The following is a 22739-nucleotide window of genomic DNA, read 5'->3' as shown; positions in this document are numbered from 1 at the left end:
TCAACAAACACAAGGAAGGTTCGACATCGAGAAGCTGCAATCACAACCGACAGCTGAACGATTTTCTACTCGACTTGCACTCCTGCTCTCTGAGAAAACTCATCAGCATCTCGGTATAAGGGAGCTGTGGGACGGCATATCAAACTCCTTACGTACAGCTGCAACCGAAACCATTGGTTTTCGGAAAAGTAAAAAAAAACCGGTGGTGATGATGAGGATTGTCGTCTCGCAGTGGAGAGAAAACAGACTGCCTACCTCGCAATGTTGCGATCGACCGCAACACGAGCGGGATGGGAAAGATACCGAGAGCTGAAGAGGGAAGCGAGACGCGTTTGCAGACAAAAACAGAAAGAAGCCGAAATGCGTGAGTATGAAAAGCTTGAAAAGCTGGCCGACATGGATAATGCTCGAAAATTTTATGAAAAGATCAGGCAATTTACAAAAGGTTTCAAGACCGGAGCATTATCATGTAGGGACCGAGGAGGTAATCAGGCAACGGATGTCCAGAGCATTCTGGGATTATGGCGGGAACACTTTTCCGACCTGCTGAATGGCAGTGAAAGTACAACACCAGGAGATGGCGAACCCGATTCCCCAATCGACGACGATGGAGCAGATGTTCCATTGCCCGACCGTGAAGAAATTCGAATAGTAATTACCCGCTTGAAGAACAATTAGGCGGCGGGGGCTGATGGATTACCGGCCGAGCTATTCAAATACGGCGGCGAAGAGCTGATAAGGTGCATGCATCAGCTTCTTTGCAGAATATGGTCGGAAGATAGCATGCCTGACGATTGGAGTCTCAATGTACTCTGCCCAATACACAAAATGGGAGACCCAACAATTTGCGCCAATTACCGTGGGATAAGCCTCCTCAACATCGCGTATAAGGTTCTGTCGAACGTACTGTGTGAAAGACTAAAGCCCACCGTCAAAAAACTGATTGGACCTTATCAGTGTGGCTTTAGACCTGGAAAATCAACAACAGACCAGATATTCACAATGCGCCAAATTTTGAAGAAGACCCGTGAAAATAGGATCGACACACACCATCTCTTTATCGACTTCAAAGCTGCTTTCGGCAGCACGAGAAGGAGCTGCCTTTATGCCGCGATGTCTGAATTTGGTATCCCCGCAAAACTAATACGGCTGTGTAAGCTGACGTTGTGCAACACCAAAAGCTCCGTCAGGATCGGGAAGGACCTCTCCGAGCCGTTCGATACCAGACGAGGTTTCAGACAGATTGACTCACTATCGTGCGACTTCTTTAACCTGATGCTGGAGAAAATAATACGAGCTGCTGAGCTAAATAGAGAAGATACAATCTTCTATAAGAGCGTACAGCTACTGGCGTACGCCGATGATATCGATATCATTGGAAACAACACCCGCGCCGTTAGTTCTGCTTTTTCCAGACTGGATAAGGAAGCGATGCGAATGGGTCTGGTGGTGAACGAGGGCAAGACGAAATATCTCCTGTCATCAAACAAACAGTCAGCGCATTCGCGTCTTGGCTCCCACGTCACTGTTGACAGTCATAACTTTGAGGTTGTAGATAGCTTCGTCTACCTGGGAACCAGCATTAACAGCAATAACAATGTCAGCTGGAGGAAGCCGCGGAAGAGGACGACCTCCACTCCGGTGAAAAGACCAAGTGCAAAGTGACCTGGCTTCACTTGGTGTTTCCAGTTGGCGCCAAAAAGCAAAAAGGAGGAACGAGTGGCGCGCTGTGGTGGATTCGGCTATAATCGCTTAAGCGGTTTCTACGCCAAATATATATATATATATAGTTGTAGTAATTCACGTCGATGTGCTAACCAGTCCTTGGCGACTTCGGAAGGAATCGGTTCGTCCCAGTCCACGCTTGAGCGCCAAAATGTTTCCAACCAAAGCTTAGAGTGGATTATACAAGGTGCGATCAGACCCAGTGGATCGAATACCTTGCTTGAGTCAGAGAGAAACGTGCGTTTTGTAAGTGCGTTTGGTAGTTCATCATAGTTGACTGATATAGAGAGGCAATCGTGGTTGGTATGACTTTACTGCAAGGTGCGATGCGGAAGCGATTCCATACGTGACTCTTACAAGCCGATAATCACGTACTGGTTCTGCGGGATTTGAACGCCAGACTATGCGTTGATAATCGGTGTCTTCTTTAGCGACGTAAACCTGCCGGTTCATTTTTTCAATATCGGCAATGATTCCAAAGCGGTGCGTACGAAAGCGAACGAGAATAGAAAAGAGATCTTGTTGTAACTGCGGACCAACCATGAGAGCGTCGTTTAATGAGTTCCCAGACGTAGACTTCATGGATGCGTTGAAAACGACTCGTAGTTTCGTTGTTTGGCTTGTGTCCTTTAACACCGCGTGATGAGGCATGCAATACAATTTGTCTGTTGTCATTTCAGCTAATTCCATGTGCCCATAAACACTTCTTCCATAAACTCTGTGTATTCCTCAAGAAGTTGTTTGTTTGCGGCGAATCTTTTCTCCATGCGGAGGAGTGCTCGAACTGCAGCTATTCGTGATTCACCAATCAATACGTTTTTCTTGAATGGTAAACGAACGATGTAGCGACCATCCGGTGCACGTTGCGTTGTTTCATCGAATAATTTCTCACAAAGAGATTCTTCAAGTGAATAGAATTTGCGGGTGGGTAACTCTTCAAGTTCCCAAAACTTGCTGATAAGTTGATTTAAATGAGTTTCGCAATGTAAATGTGAAACCTTTAAAAGTGGGTTCTGCGAATTAGTTATATTGACAAATAATACCCATCCGAATACAGTGTTTTGTGCCATTGGAGTGCCCCGTTCACCCTTGCGGAGTCCACTGCATAGAAATTTGTCCATTGCGTCCATTCCAATAAGAATGTCGATTGGGCCGGGGTCGGAGTAGTTCCAATCGGCTAGCGGTAAATCAGTAATATGCGGCCATGCAGATCTCGGTAGAGAAGCGGTTGGAAGATCGTTAGTGATTTTCGGTAAGATAAGCGTACTTACTTGAAATTCTGTCTTAAGGGTTCGAGGAGATATATTAAGCGTTACCTCACCCTTCGTACGTCCTCCTTGTAGTGAGCCAATCCCAGTGACGTAAGCGGATGAAGGCGATCTGGGAAGGCGAAGGCGTTGGATGCAAGCCTCGGTGATGAATGATGCATGTGAGCCATTATCGAGGAGTTCGCGAGCGGGTTGCCATCGACCAGCGAAATCTTGTATCATGATTTCTGCGGTTGCCAGTAAGATGAAGCGATCAGCGTTTGCGTGGTGTGCGGTTACATTGAAATGTTCATTTTCGATGCTCTCGAATATTGCGGGTTGATTGATGAAGCTTGCGTGAAGTAAAGTATGACGGCGGCGTTGGCATATTCGACACGAAGATGAGCTGCGGCATCTTGTCGACATATGTCCTTTACTGAGGCAGTTTATACAGGTTTCTAACTTCTTGATAGCGAATAGTCTATCTTTGGGGTCCAATTGGCTAAACTGCGAGCATGAATATTTTTTGTGCTCACCGTTGCAATAAACACAAGTCGACACCATGGTAGCAGTTGATGTAGGATCATGTATTTCTGGTTGCGTGAATGCGGTATGAAAGACATTCTTTGTTGATGTCTTCGCGGTAGTGCTGACTGACGGCACCATTTCCAATGATCGTGCGCGGTTTTCGAGAAATTCTCGGAGAGCGGAGAAAGATGGCAAGTCATCTAGCAAGATTGATAACTCCCATTGTTTGCGAGTTTCGTAAGATAACTTCGAAACGGTTAAGTGAATGAGCCAGTCGTCCCAAAATTCGACTGGTCGCCCGAGTGCACGTAACGCACCAACGTGCTGAAGTATTGAATTTAGCACTTGTTTTATGGCCTTAGCGTTGTCTTTAGCTGCGATCCCGTCTGAGCGCTTTGATGTGGCTGTCCACTATGACTCTCATGACCTTATACCTCGCGGTCAATAAGTCCCATGCTTCAGGGTAGTTGCTTCCACATACCGCTAAGCTACTCACCAAGTCCAATGTTTCACCGTTCATGCAGTTACGTAGATAATGTAACTTTTATCCGTCCGACAAATTTACATTCGTATGAATGAGAGAGCAAAAGGCATCATGAAATGGAAGCCATTGCGTAGGACCACCGCCAAATGACGGCAATTGCAGTTTAGGTAGAGGTACAGGAACAGGTGATTCTGGAATTGTACTTTGTTGCGGTGTCTGCCTTTGAGCTGCGCACAGACGTTTCATTGTTAGCTTTAGCGTTGCTATACCACTTCTCTCCTTGTATGCGTGACTGCTCCTCTAAGGAAACGTTCTCGTCCCCACACATAATTCGTCTTCTTGTTGTGCAACGCAGATGCGAGTCCATTGCTCTTCTAGCAATTGCAAATATGTTGTAATTACTTCGGTATCGACCGAAAGTGCGTCCACTTTGCTGGATTGCAAATTGTGTTTGATGGAGTTTAATGCGGAGTCGCGAATTTTAACAGAAGACATACTGTATAGTTGGTTACGAAAAAATAGCGGGTTTGACGAATTTTATCAAAATAGTGATAATATCCGGTTCGAAGGACCAGAAATGTGAATGTCTAATAACATTCGCGGTTAAATATATAAAATTAAAGCGGATCGAAAGTAAAAGCACGGATTGAAAATGTTGCACGTCCTCTCTTGCTGGTAACTTTATTAAGAGAGAGAGAAAAACGGAAGCATAGTTTGACAGCAGGACTTTAAGTGCTGCCAAGCCAAGCTTGTACAAACATTTGAATGCGGTGGTGCCAGATAGGCGCGAACATATACATACATATAAGAATCAATGTAAAAGAGTGAATTGAGAGCTGTAAAACCGTACATGTATATAATTGTTATAGTCATATTGATGTAAGAAAAAAATTCTGAATTCCTTGTTAAAAATAGTATAAGTTTTGCGAACATTTTAAAATATTTCCGCACCTGTGAGACTTACAAGAGTGTAAAATAATAAAATGTATGGCGTATTCTTTTCTCGTTGAAAATGCTGCCTCTTTACATTTCAACATTATACAAATCCTGCATTACCTATTTGAATGTGTACCATTTTTTACATGATACAAGAACAAAACAATGAAAATCTGAGTACAGAGCAGAATGTAATATTTTTTTAATTTGAGAAAAGAAAACGCTCATGAAAAAGCATCAGCTGCATAACGTCAGCTGGGCAAACTACGCACAGTAGCCAGAATATTCAAATCTATTGGGGTAGATCATTCTTCGGCATTTATTTTTTAAAGCTCTCTTAATTTTGCTAAGATATTTCACATATTAAACGATTTATAAGGTACTGCAGACCCGGCCACGCGTTTTTGTGGCTAAGGTATACATTAAATTAAGTTGGTCCAATCTTGGCTTCGGCGACGATATTGATTACTCGAGGTTGATTTATGTTACGCAGCATGATTACAACTCACACTACTTTTAATTGCAAAGTACGGTTAATTTTAAATAGTTTGGGATAATTGACTACGTCAGCCTGGTTTGTAGCTGTGTCAACTCTCTTGGGCCGAAATTCTAAATTGACGCATTAAGATCAGCGATATATTTTTTTCTTACCAATATAGGTCATTCAATCAGTCATTTATGGTTATCATATTGAGGTTTCATGTCAGGAAAACTTCTCTTTCGAGTCAATGAAGTGACAGAAAACTGTTGGAAATGCTATTAATCCATCGAGGTGTCAACTGCCAACTACTTCTACAATCGCAATTTAATATTGTTGCATATGTTAGTTGTTAATTGGCGATTCTTTATTTGTCGCCACAAATTAAAGGATTTTAGGCAAGCGATTAGCCCGTCAGTAACAGTTGATCCAGGAATAATTGGAAGAGTCTGGCGTAAATCACCTGCTAACAGAATCCTGGCTCCACCAAAAACGTTCATCGACAATCAAGATCTTTTAAAGTCCTGTGTAGTACCTCCATCGACTTCTTGCCAAGTTGCCCCTATTCCCGTTAACCTTGGTGGTGAAAATGAGTGAAATTGGTTCTGGAATTACATCAGCCCTCATATACTATATATGATGATTTTCTATTGGACTTTATGTCGAATATATAGGTTAAATTGTGTATTATCTTAATAAAATTACATCAATAAATTGCGAGAGTATAAAATGTTCGGTTGGACCCGAACTTAGCCTTTCCTTATTTGTTACAAATTGTTTTGGGCTATCGACACAACCTTATACAATTGAACTATAACAAAAATATTTTTATAAAGCAACAATGACAACCTTCAAAATATAATTTTTTTGTTTTCTCTTTTTATATTTTCTTGTAAATTCGAATAAAATTCTCTTATTATTATCTTCCTCTTATTTTTTCATATTTACTCACTTTCTATTCTTTTTCTGGCCTTCCACGAATATTGCAAGACTAAAATTAGCCAGATCGGTTTGGCCGTTCTCGTTTTTTTGCGGCACAAACGAACAGCAATTCATTTTTATATTATATTATTATCAAGCGACAATTTTTTTTAATTCCGCACAGGACCATTCCCGTACCACCGTGCCCGAGTGACGCCTACAACTCTACAACGCATAGTTAGCCGCCGAGCGGATATTTTTCAAAATTTTTAACTCGTGATATCTTTTGAATGGAATGTCAGAATCTAATAATTCGAAAAGTCATATAAAGGTTTTGAAGCGATCTTAAATAATAAATCATTTATTTCGATAATGATTAATACTAAGGTATAAATAAAGAGCCTTTTCAAGTAGTGGTATTATAATTAATTTTTTTATATAAAATCGCTTATTGTGACAAAACTATAATAGTTAGAGATATGATGTCACTACGGTTTTTGTAGATAATGATAAGTTCTACAAAATTGTAGTACATCACTTTGTTATATTTTCAATCGTTTTCGCAGCATTCGCGATTAAAGAAAGTTTTTTGGTATTTTTTTTACATTATCGGAGTTTTGGTAAGGAACCCTATTTTTTTAAACTAAATATAGCCTATGTCACTCAGAGATAGTATAGCTTTCCAACGGTGAACGAATTTTTCAAATCGGTTCAGTTGTTTCGGAGCCTATTCGAGACAAACAAACAAAAAAACAAACCTTTCCTCTTTATAATATTAGTATAGAAGTATAGATTAAGGCCATCACATTTTTGAATGTCCCGATTTTAACCATTTTTGGAACAGAGACACATTATTAGGAGAAAAATATTCTCTCTGAATAAAATGAAAATATCTGAGAGATTTACCGATATTTTGTGGTGAAAAATTATCCTTAGGGACTGAGTCTTTTATATTCGATATCAGGGAACTTGAAAAGATATAGTCTAATCTCGACAATTTTTCCACAAGTGTCCACAATTGATGCCACAGATCAAATACAGTATTTCTGAGTGGTGCCACAAATTATCTCTTTTAAATGTTGGCCGCGGCTACGCCTCTTATGGTCCATCCGTTGAGTCTAATTTTCGATTACTCGTTCGAGCATTTCGACTGGTAACTAGCGAATGACATATCCCCACGGAAAAAATTCTAACGGTATGATATCACATGATTTTGGTGGCCAACCGACCGGCCAAAAACGGGAAATTATCTGCTCACCGAAGTGTTCTCTCAATAAATCCATTGATTGATTGGGATGGTTGAACGGCTTCAGTTCTTGTACAAACTGTATTTTGAACGTTTTCCATTTAAGATCTCAACGTAAAACGTGACAAGTCCTTCAATACGTCAGTCCGTGTACACTCTCAGCTCGTGTACACTCTCAGCTACAGCTGCTAATTTTTTTTACTGTGTGCTGGACGTGGTCTATTCGGATGAATGTTATCCAAAAATAAATGATGGGTCTCTGGATGGGCGATGGTGTTGCATTATTTACAGAACGTAGACTCTCAAAAACAAAAATAACAGAAAAGGCTTTTGAAAAAAGTGCTTCTAAATATTACTAATCTACTGTTATATAGTTTGGGACCTGGCCTTTTTTCCTGGGAACAAACTACAGTGACTCACAGCTTATTTCGTGTGCCCATTTATTAAAAATAAAATGTATAATTTTTTTGAAATCCGGAAGTCTGTCTGTCCGTCCGTCTGTTCGTCTTTGCAAGCGATAACTTGAGTAAAAATTGAGATGTTTTGATGAAACTTAGTACACATATTCCTTGGCACCATAAGACGGTGTTTTCGAAAATGGGCGAAATCGGTCGACTGCCTCGCCCACAAAATGGCGAAAACAGAAAACAGATAAAGTGCCATAACTAAGTCATAAATAAAGCTATAAAAGCAAAATTTGGCACAAATGATCTCGTTAGGAAGGGGTATATTTGGATGTAAGTTTTTCCGGAAAGTGGACGGGGCCCCGCCTCTTATTAAATTTTTCGTACATATCTGGTAAACTACTAAAGCTATATCAACCAAACTTTCTAGAGTCGTTTCTTTTAGATACTACCTTATAGAGTACAAAAAATGAAGGAAATCGGATAATAACCACGCCTACCTCCCATACAAAGGTTATGTTGACAACGACTAAAAATGCTTTAATTCAGTACGGGAAAACATTAGAAACCTTAAATTTCATTTTAAAGACGGTACAGAAGGGCTCCACCCAAATTGGTATACAAAATTTTAAGTGGGTGTGGCTCCGCCCACTTATAGTTCAAAAACCATATCTCCGAAACTACTCGACCAAAATCAATGAAACAAGGTTTGTAATATTTTCCTTATATCCCAATGATATGTTGTGAAAGTAGGCCAAATCAGTTCTCAACCACGCCTACCAGAACTTTGTAGTCGACCTGAATAGTTCACTTTACAATATGTAAAGTAAGCACTAGTGAAGAAATAAAAAATAAATACTGCTTTTCATTACATGTTAGTGTAAACTTTACTTAAATAAACTTAAACGCACATTTAAATTTACATTATATTCAATTACAAATACAAAGAAAAGCATTCAAAATTATTTTTTCTTAGGCATAATGTATATATGTGATTGGCGTTGCAACCGTTTAGCCGGTTATAGCCGAATCGACGATAGTTCGCCACCTCTCTCTCTCCTTCGCAGTTCGGCGCCAGTTGGAGATCCCAAGTGTAACCAGGTCGCTCTCCACCTGGTCCCTCCAACGGAGTGGAGGCCTTCCCCTTCCTCGGCTTCCTCCGGCGGGTACTGCATCGAACACTTTCAGGGCTGGAGTGTTTTCGTCCATTCGGACAACATGACCTACCCAGCGTAGACTCTGTCTTTTTATTCGCTGAACTATGTCAATGTCGTCGTATAACTCGTACAGCTCATCGTTCCATCGTCTGCGGTATTCGCCGTTGCCAATGTTCTGAGGACCATAAATCTTGCGCAAAATTTTCCTCTCGAAAACTCCTAGCGTTGTCTCATCTGATGTTGACATCGTCCAAGCTTCTGCACCGTAAAGCAGGACGGGAATGATAAGCGACTTGTAGAGCTTGATTTTGGTTCGTCGAGAGAGGACTTTACTGTTCAATTGCCTACTCAGTCCAAAGTAGCACCTGTTGGCAAGAGTTATTCTGCGGTGGATTTCAAGGCTGACATTGTTCGTGTTGTTGATCCTGGTTCCCAGGTATACGAAATTATCTACGACCTCGAAGTTATGACTGTCAACAGTGACGTGGGAGCCAAGACGCGAATGCGCCGACTGTTTGCTTGATGACAGGAGATATTTCGTCTTGTCCTCATTCACCTCCAGACCCATTCGCTTCGCCTCCTTATCCATGCGGGAAAAAGCAGAACAAACGGCGCGGTTGTTGCTTCCGATGATATCAATATCATCGGCGTACGCCAGGAGCTGTACACTCTTGTAGAAGATTGTACCTTCTCGGTTAAGCTCTGCAGCTCTTATAATTTTTTCCAGCATCAGGTTAAAAAAAAATATATAAAATATTGAATTAATATTTACATTAAAAACAAAATACCAGATAAAACGACGTCACAGCTTATTTCGTTTGTACACTTTTACTTAGAAATACATGAATGCTGCTGAGAATTCAATCAAGTTTTAATTAAACCCATTTTGTTTTAAAACAGTTCTAAGCCGGGATTGAATGGCCATTAGTAATGCTGTTTTTAGGTCTTGTCTGTTGCTTTTGTGATGTTTTATTTTTTTTCTCGAAAACACTCCACAAATGTTCAATTACATTAAGATCTGGTGATTGTACCGGCGTTTCTACCACAAAGGGACAGAGAGACAGTTGCACTAATTGCGAATTGTCCTTCGCATCATTATTCTCACAAAACTTAAAACTGTCATGAATGCACAATTTTTCAGCACTTTTTAATAAATTATGTTTCAATAAATAAAGAGTCTTACAGCCCTATTCTGTGCACTTGACAAAATAACAAAAAATTTGAAAATTGTTTCAGATTTTTATCAAGTAAGAAATTTTTTGGTATTCTGTGACAATTGTGATAAAATAAAAAGCTTCAGTACGCATAGCTTTTCCCCACACATGTGGGAAACAAAATAATGTAAACAGAAGCAGCTGAATTCTGTCCAATGATATTGAATTGAATTGATATTTTTTTTAAATTATTCTATTCCGCAAGTTTTCACATGATTTTCAATATTTGTTGCAAAATAGTTAATAATTTAACTTCAATTTCACAATAACAATAATCTTTGATCTTGGTCTAGACGTGAGGTTTCTGAGAGTCGCCAAATATCCCATGCTCCGAATCTGGCCCTATTTCATGCAAAGGATCATTATTTAGATGAGTGTTTGTTTTAACCGAGATTTCTTCATTGTGGCTTCGTTGACTTGACATGACTTCCCAAGTATTGTTTCAACCTCTTTTGTCAATGTCATTGCACCTATTGTTGGGTATTTTTTAATTTTTCGTATTATCCATCTTTCATCGGCTTCTGTACAAGCTTTGTTTGGGGCCACACGACCTTTATCAACCACTCTGTTTCCCCGAACAAAGCGTTGGATAATGTATTGGCCAATAGAAATACTTAAGTCCACAATATCAGCAGCGTTTTTCTGCGATTTTCCACATATGTAAGGAGTAAACACTAATTCGCTTTTTTCTTTAGACGCACGAGGACCCGCTATGAAATTTAAATTAATCTCAGCGCCCGACCACTTTCAATGTTAAAATTTCATTAAAAAAGGACCTAATATATCATTTAATTCAAATTGCTTCTTATTGCTAATTCTTATACTGGCGCCAATAACGGTAAAAATGTACATACGAAATAACCTGTGACAACGTTTTACTTGATATTTTGTTTTTCTTGTAAATATTACGACCAAGAAAAAATAATTTTGAAAGTTTTTCTATGCGTTTGTAATTCAAAATGATGTATCTTTAAATGTGAATTTAATTTTAGTTTTAAATAAAATATATACAAAACAAGTAAGGAAAGGCTAAGTTCAGGTGCAACCGAACAGATAAGACACAATTTTCCCCAATTTGAAAATTATATAATTAGATATATTTTTTGTTTTTCAATATTTCCTTATTTATTGAATCTGCTTGTTTTTAAGCCTAACAATAAGTTATAAAATCTTAAATCTATTTAAAAACTAGACCAGCTCAAACGAGTGATTGAGCTGTATTGTTGAAACGTTGCTCTTTAGTATGCAGGCATATCCCTTCTTTTGAGGCGTGTTTGATCGCAGGAATGTACTAAAGCATTAGCCAATGGGTTTGGGTGATCACGAAGTTTAGATATATATTTCAATCTGCTGTCCTCTACTGCTTTCTTTACCATAGGGATACCAAGATCTTTATGGATATTTTCATTGCGAATGTACCATGGTGAGCACGTGATTGTTCTAAGCATTTTCGATTGGAACCTTTGTATTATATCAATATTAGTTGCACAGGTCGTACCCCACAGTTGAATGCCATACATCCAAATCGGCTTTATGACCGCATTGTATAAAAGTACTTTGTTGTCTAGGCTAAGTTTAGAGTTTTTATTTAAAAGCCAATTTAAATTTGCAGCTCTTATCATCATGCACGTTATTTTACTAGATATATGTTTTCTCCACTAAAGGTAGAATCTTTTTAATCTTATATAAAAGGCCTTCATGCCACACTTTATCAAACGCCTGAGCCACGTCTAGAAATATAGCTGAACAGTACTCTTTGTGCTTGAATGCTTTTCTTTTTTCGTTAGTTATTCTATTTACTTGTTCTATTGTACTATGTTTTGCACGAAACCCGAATTGGTGCGTTGGTATTACATTATTTTCGTGGAGGAAAGGAGGCATCTTTGATAGGAGCACCTTTTCAAATATTTTAGAAAGGCAGGGTAGAAGACTGATTGGTCTGTATGAAGATGGCTGTGTCAAGTCTTTCCCAGGTTTATCTATCAGGATAATCTTCGACTTTTTCCACGAAATTGGATAGTATCCAAAACTTAGAATTGCATTGAAGAGCAAAGAGAGCACCTCTACAGCAATATTTGGTAACTCAAGAAAAAATAATTTTGAAAGTTTTTCTTTGCGTTTGTAATTGAAAATGATGTATCTTTAAATGTAAATTTAATTTAATTTTTAAATAAAATATATACAAAACATGTAAGGAAAGGCTAAGTTCGGGTGCAACCGAACAGATGACACCCAATTTTCCCCAATTTGAAAATCCTATAATGAGATATATGAGAGCTAGGGGAAGTTATGACCGATTTCAACCATCTCTGGTACAGAGACACACTATTAGAAGAAAAATATTTCCTCTAAATTAAGTTAAGATACCTGAGAGATTTAACGAAATTTTCGGTGAAAAATTACCGCGGAGCACTGAATTCTTCATATTCGATTTTCGGGGCTTTGTAAAATTATAGTCCGATTTCGACAATTTTTTCACAAGAGATGCCACAGATCATATACAGTATTTGTGTAAAGTTTTATTCCACTATCTTATTATTTCCTTATGTACATATATATTATAAATCTATTTCCACACGTGTCATCAGGGTGTCAAGAAAATATTATATACCGAATTTCATTAAAATCGGTCGAGTAGTTCCTGAGATGTGGTTTTTGACCCATAAGTGGGCGATGCCACGCTCATTTTCCATTTTGTAAAAAAATCCGAATGCAGCTTCCTTCTGCAATTTCTTCTGTAAAATTTAGTGTTTCTGACGTTTTTCGTTAGTCAGTTAACCCACTTTTAGTAATTTTCAACCTAACCTTTGTATGGGAGGTGGGCATGGTTATTAACCGATTTCAACTATTTTCATGGTGTGTGGTGAAGTACGTAAGAGAAACGACTGCAGAAAGTTTGGTTTATATAACTTCATTGGTTTGCGAGATATATACAAATAACCGATTATGCCCCTTCCGGGTGCGATCCTTTGTTCCAAATTTGAGTTATGACACTTTATGTGTTTTCGGTTTTCGCCATATTGTGGGCGTGGCTGTGGTCCGATTTTGCCTATCACCGAAAGCATTTTCGGTCCCAAGGAATATGTTTTCCACGTATCGTTAAGATATCTCAATTTTTCTCAAGTTATCCGTTGCACCCTGATCATTTTGATATATATAACCCCGTTTAGTTTTATGACTTACAAACAACCATTATGTGAAAACACTATAATACTCTCTTAGCAAACTTTTGATGCGAGAGTATAAATTTTACACACTTTCTGTTTAATAAATGGGCACACGAAGTAAGCTGTAAGCCACTGTACATTTGTAACCATACTTTGTTGTCCGTGGCAATGGAGATTTTAGACGAAAGCAGGATTTGTACTAATTAATTATTTATATTTTTATGTCGCCTATAGGCAACATTGAGCATGAAAGGGTATTTAGGTATATGGGAGCTAGGTTAAGTTATACCTTAATAATTTTTGGAACAAAGACATACTTTTAGAAAAAAAAATATCTCTGTATTACATTGAAATATCTGAAGGATTTGCCGATATTTTTGGTGAAAAATTACCTTAGCTACTGAATTCTTCATGTTCAATATCCGAGCCTTGAAAAGTTAACGTCCCATTTCGGTAACAAGTAGTGCCACAGATCATATATAGTATTTGTGCAAAGTTTTTTCCGCTATCTTAAATGAGAAATAAAATCAAAAACTACTATGCCAATTTCAAAAATTCTTTCACCATTGGAAAGCTACATTCACCCTGAGTAACATAGACTATATTTATTGCTACAAAGGATTAGGTTTATAAACACTTAACTGATGTAATTCAAAGCCTAAAAAAGTGCCCTAATACGTATTTTGCCACATGCGCTGCGGAAATAATTGATGATAGTACCAAGGCAGTTTAACTAGGAGAGGGTATCCAAAAGATTGCGTGAAGGAGAATCTTAATCTGAAACTGGAAATCGTCTTCAAGTCATTCTCTTCGCATCAGAATCGCGTGCCAGAGAGTAGAGGAACGAGCGCTCGCAGCTGCTTTCTGAACAAAATTTCAAAACCCTCCAAGTACGCGCACGAGTAAGGAGCGTGTGCAGCGGCTTGAAGAACAAAATACAGTACTTTTCGCTTAATTGCACAAAAAAAAATCAATTAACAGATACTCGCTCAATTGAAGAATTTGTTCAATTAATAGAATCCCGTTTAAATGAACAGTTTGTTCAATTACAGGAAACACGCTTACTTGGACCATTTGGTGAATTAAGCGATTATGTGGGAATCAAAATTTGAATTTTTTTTGTCTTATTAAATAGTACAATATTTAAATATTATCAAAAAGTAATGAGTTCAGTGGACACGATTTCTTGAAGTTATGTAGCGATTCTGGTGAAAAATTTCCCCACATCTTTATTACAACTATTTTTTCGAGTCAGTATATGGCGAACATTTGGCCACAAAAGTTCGTTTTTTTGTTCAAAATCTATCAAGAATTCAGTTTTTAATCATTTATTTTTCCTTCGTTCATTAACAACAAATTTGTTGATTTGGATGAAGAACCTTTTTTTGGACACTTCATGGAAGATGATGTACCAACAGCTAAGCTTTCAGAATTTGTAAATATAAATTTCACAAAATACTGTTTTCTTATCTTGTGTATCTTTAATATGCTGAATGAAATATATGGATGGAAACATTAAAAAACAATGTAAATATACTCATGATTTCAACCTCTTAAACCCACCTAATCCCTTAAAGGAGACTGCATACATATGTACATATGTGCACTTAAAGTTTTTCAAATATTTTTACTATTATAGAAAAAAATCCAATAACAATTTTATGTACTTACATACATAGGTATCTATGAATCTATTTATGTACATATGTACATATACATATATATTTGGTATTCAAATTTATTATTAAACAAGTAAGGGAGAGCTAAGTTCGGGTGTCACCGAACATTTTATACTCTTGCAATATATTTATTTAAATTTATTAATATAACAAACAATTTGACTCACATATTCGGCATATATATGGTAAACCCTAATATTAAGTATATAGGAGATAAATGAAGTTATGACCCGATTTCACTCATTGTTTGCACGGAGATATATTATTAGAAGAAACATATTCCCTCAAAATTTCTTCTAAATATCTGAGAGACTTAACTATAATTTCGGTAAAAAATTTCTAGAAGTACTGAGGTCCACTATTCGATATGTAGAGTATTGAAAACTTATGGACCAATTTCGACGATGTTTGGAAGGCCGATGTCACTCTTTAAATACAGTACTTTTGCAAAGTTCTGTGCCGATATCTTCACTAGTACTAACTTTATATATTGTAAAGTAAACTATTCGGACCGACTTCAAATTCTGGTATATGGGAAGTAGGTGTGTTTGCGAACCGATTTGGACTATTTTCACAACATATCATTGGGAAGCTAGGAAGATATTATGAACCGAATTTCATTGAAATTGGTCGAGTAGTTTCGGAGATATGGTTTTTGACAACGCCCATTTAAAATTTTTTATACCATTTTGAGTGCAGCACTTCTGTACCATCTTTATAATGCAATTTAAGGCTTCTGGTGGTTTTCCTTACTGAATTAAAGCATTTTTAGTAGTTTTCAACATAACCTTTGTATGGGAGATGGGCGTGGTTATAAGCCGATTTCCTCGCCAACTACCCCAAAAAATTTACAAAAATTACATATACTTCACTTACTTCATAGTGCGATCCTTCATACCAAATTTTACTTCAATAGCTTAATTTATGGCTGAGTTATAGCTTTTTATATGTTTTTTAATGGTTATTGCCATTTTGTGGGCGTGGCAGTGGTCCGATTATGCCCATCTTCGAACTTAACCTTCTTATGGTGCCAAGAAATACGTCTTCAAGTTTCATCAAGATATCTCAATTTTTAATCAAGTTACAGCTTGTTGAGTGCTTTCGTATGCAATATTTTTTGCCCGCTAACACCGTTCAATTAAACGGGGAAACCAATTGACCATAGGGTCAATTAAACGAGAAGTACTGTATTAGAAATATACAAACTCGCACTAGGGAGTCTGAGCGTTTCCAACACCTTCATAATCAGAGAGAAAGACAACGGACATTAAAGACAAGAGGCCGTAATCAAGTTCTAGTTCATTACAACAAAAATAAAATTTCATATTTGACTTTTCCTCATTTCATATTTTTTATTTGACCCCACGCAAGAAACGGGAAAGTACATACATACATATGTCGAGTAGTTTCTGAGATATGGTTTTTGACGACCACACGCCGTTTTCCATTTTGTAAGGAAATCTAAGTGCAACTTCTTTCTGCCATTTCTTCTGTAAAATTTAGTGTTTCAGGGTGCCAAGGAATATGTGCGCCAAGTTTCATTAAGATATCTCAATTTTTACTCAAGTTATCGCTTGCACTGACCGCCGGAAAGACATCCGGATTTCGAATAAACTCGTCATTCTGATCATTTATATATATATAACCCCATATATATATCCCACAATCCCGATTTACAGAACAGGTTCACAAAACGGTTTGATTATTTAAAAAAAAATAACCACGAAAAAAATTTACACATCATAATCTTATCATAATATGGCAGGAATTTAAATAAAATATACAATAAGCTAAATTATTATCCATACCTTCTTCAATTTTTTGCCTATAACTATACATCTCCTGCCGTAAATCCAAGTACATCCAGTAAATAAGTCCTATTATTACTGCAATTGCAATGAGCACCAGCAAAAGTTTGCAAAGCATATATTTACGATTGTGACAACGGTTTGTGCAGATAGTATCATTATTTTTTGGCTAAAACTCAAGATAATTACTGCAAATAAATTTCTCATATTTTGATTTAAACTTACTCTGTTCATTTGTACCCAAGTATAATCATCCGCGTCATCAGTGGACGCGGATAGTAACTTGTCCTGTGAGTGATTGTTTAAAGTAGTTCGTCGAATGGATCTATTTTTTCCAAAAGAGTGGGCAATGAGAGCGTCAAGTTCCCGCCGCTTTCGTATTTTTTTGCCTCCTGATCGAAGAGGGACGTTGATCTGATGACTTGAGTCCATTTCAGAATATCCTTATAACTTCTGTCCGTTTATTGTTTATAAATAAATAAAGATACTCTATGCCACTATTTGAAAACATTTCTATTGCTTAATAACTAGATACAAACATTATGATGTTTACATGCATTATTACACTAGTATTGATTTTTCAAAACTTTTCTATTACCACGCAATCTATTGCGCATGTCCCTAAAAGTTCAATAATTCGTTTCACATTTGCTAGGTTAAGATAAAACACAAATTTAATATTTTTACAAAAATAACGAAATAAATGTCATGAAAGATTTAGCAAACACGTTAAAAATTCAGAATCTATGATACACAGGGCCTCAATACGCAATTTGTAATTCGGTTTATTTAAAGCTAGAAATTTGATTTGTCTCCAGGAATGGCCTGATTTTTTCGCTTCTGTTTCAACTTGCCGCCTCATTGTATCATAACTGATCTTCCTCGTCTGCGACTCCCTTGAGGATTCCACTCTAATGCTGTTTTTGTGATGTCATTATTGGGCTTACGCAACGTGTGCCCGATCCATCTCCATTTACGGCGACAGATTTCGATGTTTAAGGGTATTTGCTTCGTCAAAGCTCAGAGATAAGCATTGCTTGTGATATTGGGCTAGAATATCCGCATAATCTTGAAGAGACAGCGATTAAAAAACGATTGCCATGTTTGTAGGGCACATGATGTTAGATTCCATGTTTCCTATCCATATGTCGTCAGCATAATCCAGGACTTCTAACCGGCCATTCAAACCCCAGGATATACCTCTGTCAACAAGGGCTCTCCAAATTGCGTCGTGTTTTAGAGTGTCAAATGCTTTTTCAAAATCGATGAAGCAGGGGTAAAGTGGCGTTCGCCACTCCACCGACTGCAAATTCGGCTAAGTTCTCATATTATTTAGCATTCAGAGGGGCGTGAACACACATAGCGAAAAGTACCTAATAAAATACAAAACTGAGTTGATATCTCTACAGATCTTTTTAAAGAAGAAGTTATTGGTAGAGAAAATCCTTATATATATATATATATATATATTTATTATTTATATTAGAAACCAAATTTCATACAAATTTCCTTCCCTCACTCGAATTTCTATTACTCGAAGTTCTCCATAACTCGAACTGTTGAAGTGGCAATAGAAGGCAACTTTCATACAAAATTTCATTCCATAAATCGAACTTTTTGGTCAGGGCATAATACAAAATTTAAAATTTTACTATCGAGACAGAATTTTAAAAGAGTTCCTCTATATCCTAAGAAGGAGAACAAAAAATATAATATTGCAGTTATAGATTGCATAAATCATTTTACAAAGGCAAAAATCACATCTTTTAACGTATGTCCATAATTTTTTTCATTAAAAATTTTGGAGAAGACCCTTGAAAATAGGATCGACACCCACCACCTTTTTGTCGATTTTAAAGCTGCTTTCGACAGCACGAAAAGGAGCTGCCTTTATGCCGCGATGTCTGAATTTGGTATCCCCGCAAAACTAATACGGTTGTGTAAGCTGACGTTGAGCAACACCAAAAGCTCCGTCATGATTGGGAAGGACCTCCCCGAGCCGTTCGATACCAGACGAGGTTTCAGACAAGGTGACCCACTCTCGAGTGATTTTTTTGATCCTGATGCCGAAGAAAATAATACGAACTGCGGAGCCAAATAGAGAAGGTACAATCTTCTATGAGAGTGTACAGCTACTGGCGTACGCCGATGATATCGATATCATTGGAAACAACACCCGCGCCTTTAGTTCTGCTTTTTCCAGACTGGATAGATTCAATCTTGCCAACAGGTGCTACTATGAATTAAGTAGGAAATTTAAAAGTAAAGTCCTCTCTCGACGAACAAAAACCAAACTCTACAAATCTGTCATCATTCCCGTCCTACTTTACGGTGCAGAAGCCTGGACGATGTCAACATCCGATGAGACGGCACTAGGAGTTTTCGAGAGAAAGGTTTTGCGGAAGATTTATGGTCCCTTAAACATTGGCAACGGCCAATACCGCAGACGATGGAACAATGAGCTGTATGTGTTATTCGGCGACATAGACATAGTCCAGCGAATAAAAGGACAGCGGCTACGCTGGCTAGGTCATGTTGTTCGAATGGATGAAAATGCTCCAGCTCTGAAAGTATTCGATGCAGTACCCGCTGGTGGAAGCCGAGGAAGAGGGAGACCTCCCCTCCGATGGAAAGACCAGGTGGAGAGGGACCTGGCTTCGCTTGGAATAACCAATTGGCGCCAAACTGCCAGAAGGAGGAATACGTGGCGCGCTGTTGTGGACTCGGCAATAACCGCGTAAGCGGTGTCTACGCCAGTCAAGAAGAAGAAGAAATCTTATTTTAGAGCTTTTTAAAAATGTACATGTTTTAATGAAAATTCTATAACTCGAAGTCTCTCTAACTCGAAGTCTTTTTGTGGAGTATGGTGATTCGTTAAATTTCTCGTTAACTCATTTGCATGTCAATTCTTATTTCCAATTAGATCTGTATTTCTAATTATCTGCGCAATTCGAAACATGAATATATGTCAGAATATTCCCAGAAGAACACGTGTTGGCTGGTTTTTTAAATGTCCCGTTCTGTATAAATGAGCATCGGCCCCGTCCACTACGCACCACACTACTAATTACCCCGGACACATACCATTCAACAATACATACCACACACATCATTTAACACGCTCCAATACGCATCACTGACACTTCACCATCACCATAGCATCACCTACCATCCGCGTTAACACAAACGCATAAATCTCTCACGAGACCTTCACACATCAACACACACAAACGCACACCAACTTGAAGACATCACAGTGGAGACTTTTTACACAATAACTTGAACAAAAGGAATCAACAATTAGAAAAAAACAGCTTTTTGCTTTTTGCTATATGTTTTTTATTACCTTTTTTTCATATCGAATAATTTGCTAAATAATCCGTACGTAATTTGTATCGAAGTTATTGCAAAAATCGCAATTATAGTAAAATAAAAACTGTTTTAAATAATATCGGCAATTACACGCGTCTACGGACATATATTTAAAATTTAAAACGAAAATAAAGACATTCCTTAGTGTTGCCAAAAAGAGAACCAAGTGGTAAGTGAATATGGTCCTTCGAGCCATTAGCCATTATAGTAATACATATATATATATCTCTAATTACATGCAAAAGCGTACAGTGCATGTGCAGTGTAAGCATATGGGGAAAAAAAGCCACTTGAAAAAAAAAGTTCTTTACTTTCCTTGGCAATTATATATCTTATAGTACATGTAAAACCTAAAATAAAACATATGGCTTTAGGTCTGTGTAACGCGGGGTTGCCATATTATAAGGGGCCAAAGTTTTTTGTTAATAAAATTTCGAACCGCCATAACTTTAAAACTAATGAACAGATTTTAAAACACCATGTGACTATTTTGTACAGAATTTCTCAAACTTTGAAACTGTACATCGTAAAAATTTTTAAAATTAATATTTCATAGCAAAAAATTAAAAAAAAATTTTTTTTGGAATTTTTAACAACTTATGCCCCCTTCGATTTTTTTTGAAAATATCTTAAAATGTTCCTTATTTAATCACCTTTTTAACCCCCAAAGGGAATTTTGGGACAGCAATATTTGTATGAGCTATAAATAAAAAACCAACTCAGAACATGATGAAAAATCATTGATTTATGCACTATTATTATCAGAATTTAGCGTAACCCAGGATTAACGACGTGGAAGTAGCAGACATTTAATCCCTTTTTGTTTTTTTTTTTTGTTATTTTTTAATATATTTTTAGTTTTTTTGTATTTTTCAAATTTTTAATATTTTTTTTGTTTGTTTTTTGCTTTTTTTTTAATTATTACGTAGATTCAAGATTCAAGTACGTGATAATTTTAAATAAAAAAACAAAAACAAAAAAAAAATTAAAAATTTGAAAAATACAAAAAAACTAAAAAAATATTAAAAAATAAAAAAAAACAAAAAGGGATTAAATGTCTGCTACTTCCACGTCGTTAATCCTGGGTTACGCTAAATTCTGATAATAATAGTGCATAAATCAATAATTTTTCATCATGTTCTAAGTTGGTTTTTTATTTGTAGCTCATACAAATATTGCTGTCCCAAAATTCCTTTTGGGGGGTAAAAAGGTGATTAAATAAGGAACATTTTAAGATATTTTCGAAAAAAATCGAAGGGGGCAAAGGTTGTTAAAAATTCCAAAAAAAAATTTTTTTTCCATTTTTTGCTATGAAATATTAATTTTAAAAATTTCTACGATATACAGTTTCAAAGTTTGAGAAATTCTGTACAAAAAAGTCGCATGGTGTTTTAAAATCTGTTCATTAGTTTTAAAGTTATGGCGGTTCGAAAATTTTTTTACAAAAAACTTTGGCCCCTTATAATATGGCAACCCCGCGTTACACAGACCTAAAACCATATGTTTTATTTTAGGTTTTACATGTACTATAAGATATATAATTGCCAAAGAAAATAAAGAACTTTTTTTCAAGTGGCTTTTTTTCCAGAGAATGCCCCATATATAAAATGCATTAAAAAAAAAAACAGAAACGGGCGCGATACTAAAACCACATCGGTAATTTATAACCGTTAAAAAAAGAAACCAAAAAAACAAATCTACACCAACATACATAAGAGGACACGAACATAGCAACAGGAATCTACCCACACTCTTCTGGAAGTTAAATCGGGAACTACAAAGGGCACATACACACACTTTTTAAGTACTACCCTAATACCCTTGAGGCGGACTAGAGTGAGTGTATCCATTTCTAATATTACTATATATATAGATATATGTATGTATGTGATTGGCGTTGCAACCGTTTAGCCGGTTATAGCCGAATCGACGATAGTGCGCCACCTGTCTCTCTCCTTCGCAGTTCGGCGCCAGTTGGAGATCCCAAGTGTAACCAGGTCGCTCTCCACCTGGTCCCTCCAACGGAGTGGAGGCCTTCCCCTTCCTCGGCTTCCTCCGGCGGGTACTGCATCGAACACTTTCAGGGCTGGAGCGTTTTCGTCCATTCGGACAACATGACCTAGCCAGCGTAGCCGCTGTCTTTTTATTCGCTGAACTATGTCAATGTCGTCGTATAACTCGTACAGCTCATCGTTCCATCGTCTGCGGTATTCGCCGTTGCCAATGTTCTGAGGACCATAAATCTTGCGCAAAATTTTCCTCTCGAAAACTCTAGTGTCGTCTCATCTGATGTTGACATCGTCCAAGCTTCTGCACCGTAAAGCAGGACGGGAATGATAAGCGACTTGTAGAGCTTGATTTTGGTTCGTCGAG

General features: G+C 37.4%; 1 protein-coding gene across 2 annotated transcripts in view; it reads right to left on the bottom strand.

Moving 5' to 3' along the window:
* Nua_1 (Nuclear-pore anchor) overlaps positions 1-18363 on the bottom strand; it is a 124726-nt gene extending 106363 nt beyond the window's left edge. Inside the window, exons 1-2 of one of the 2 annotated variants that reach the window (XM_054233221.1) lie at positions 17220-18363; positions 16995-17163 (exon numbers count right to left, since the gene is read on the bottom strand). In XM_054233221.1, coding sequence (XP_054089196.1) covers positions 16995-17163; positions 17220-17426 — 376 coding nt within the window. In that variant the 5' untranslated portion in view covers positions 17427-18363. The remainder of the gene's footprint in view (positions 1-16994; positions 17164-17219) is intronic. The other variant, XM_054233220.1, reaches the window with a different exon arrangement.
* Positions 18364-22739: the final 4376 nt, after the last annotated feature.

Source organism: Zeugodacus cucurbitae, chromosome 6 (genome assembly GCF_028554725.1).
Source record: "Zeugodacus cucurbitae isolate PBARC_wt_2022May chromosome 6, idZeuCucr1.2, whole genome shotgun sequence".
Lineage (NCBI taxonomy): Eukaryota > Metazoa > Arthropoda > Insecta > Diptera > Tephritidae > Zeugodacus > Zeugodacus cucurbitae.
The sequence above is the reverse complement of the archived record's forward strand: the minus strand, read 5'-3'. Positions and strand labels throughout refer to the sequence as shown.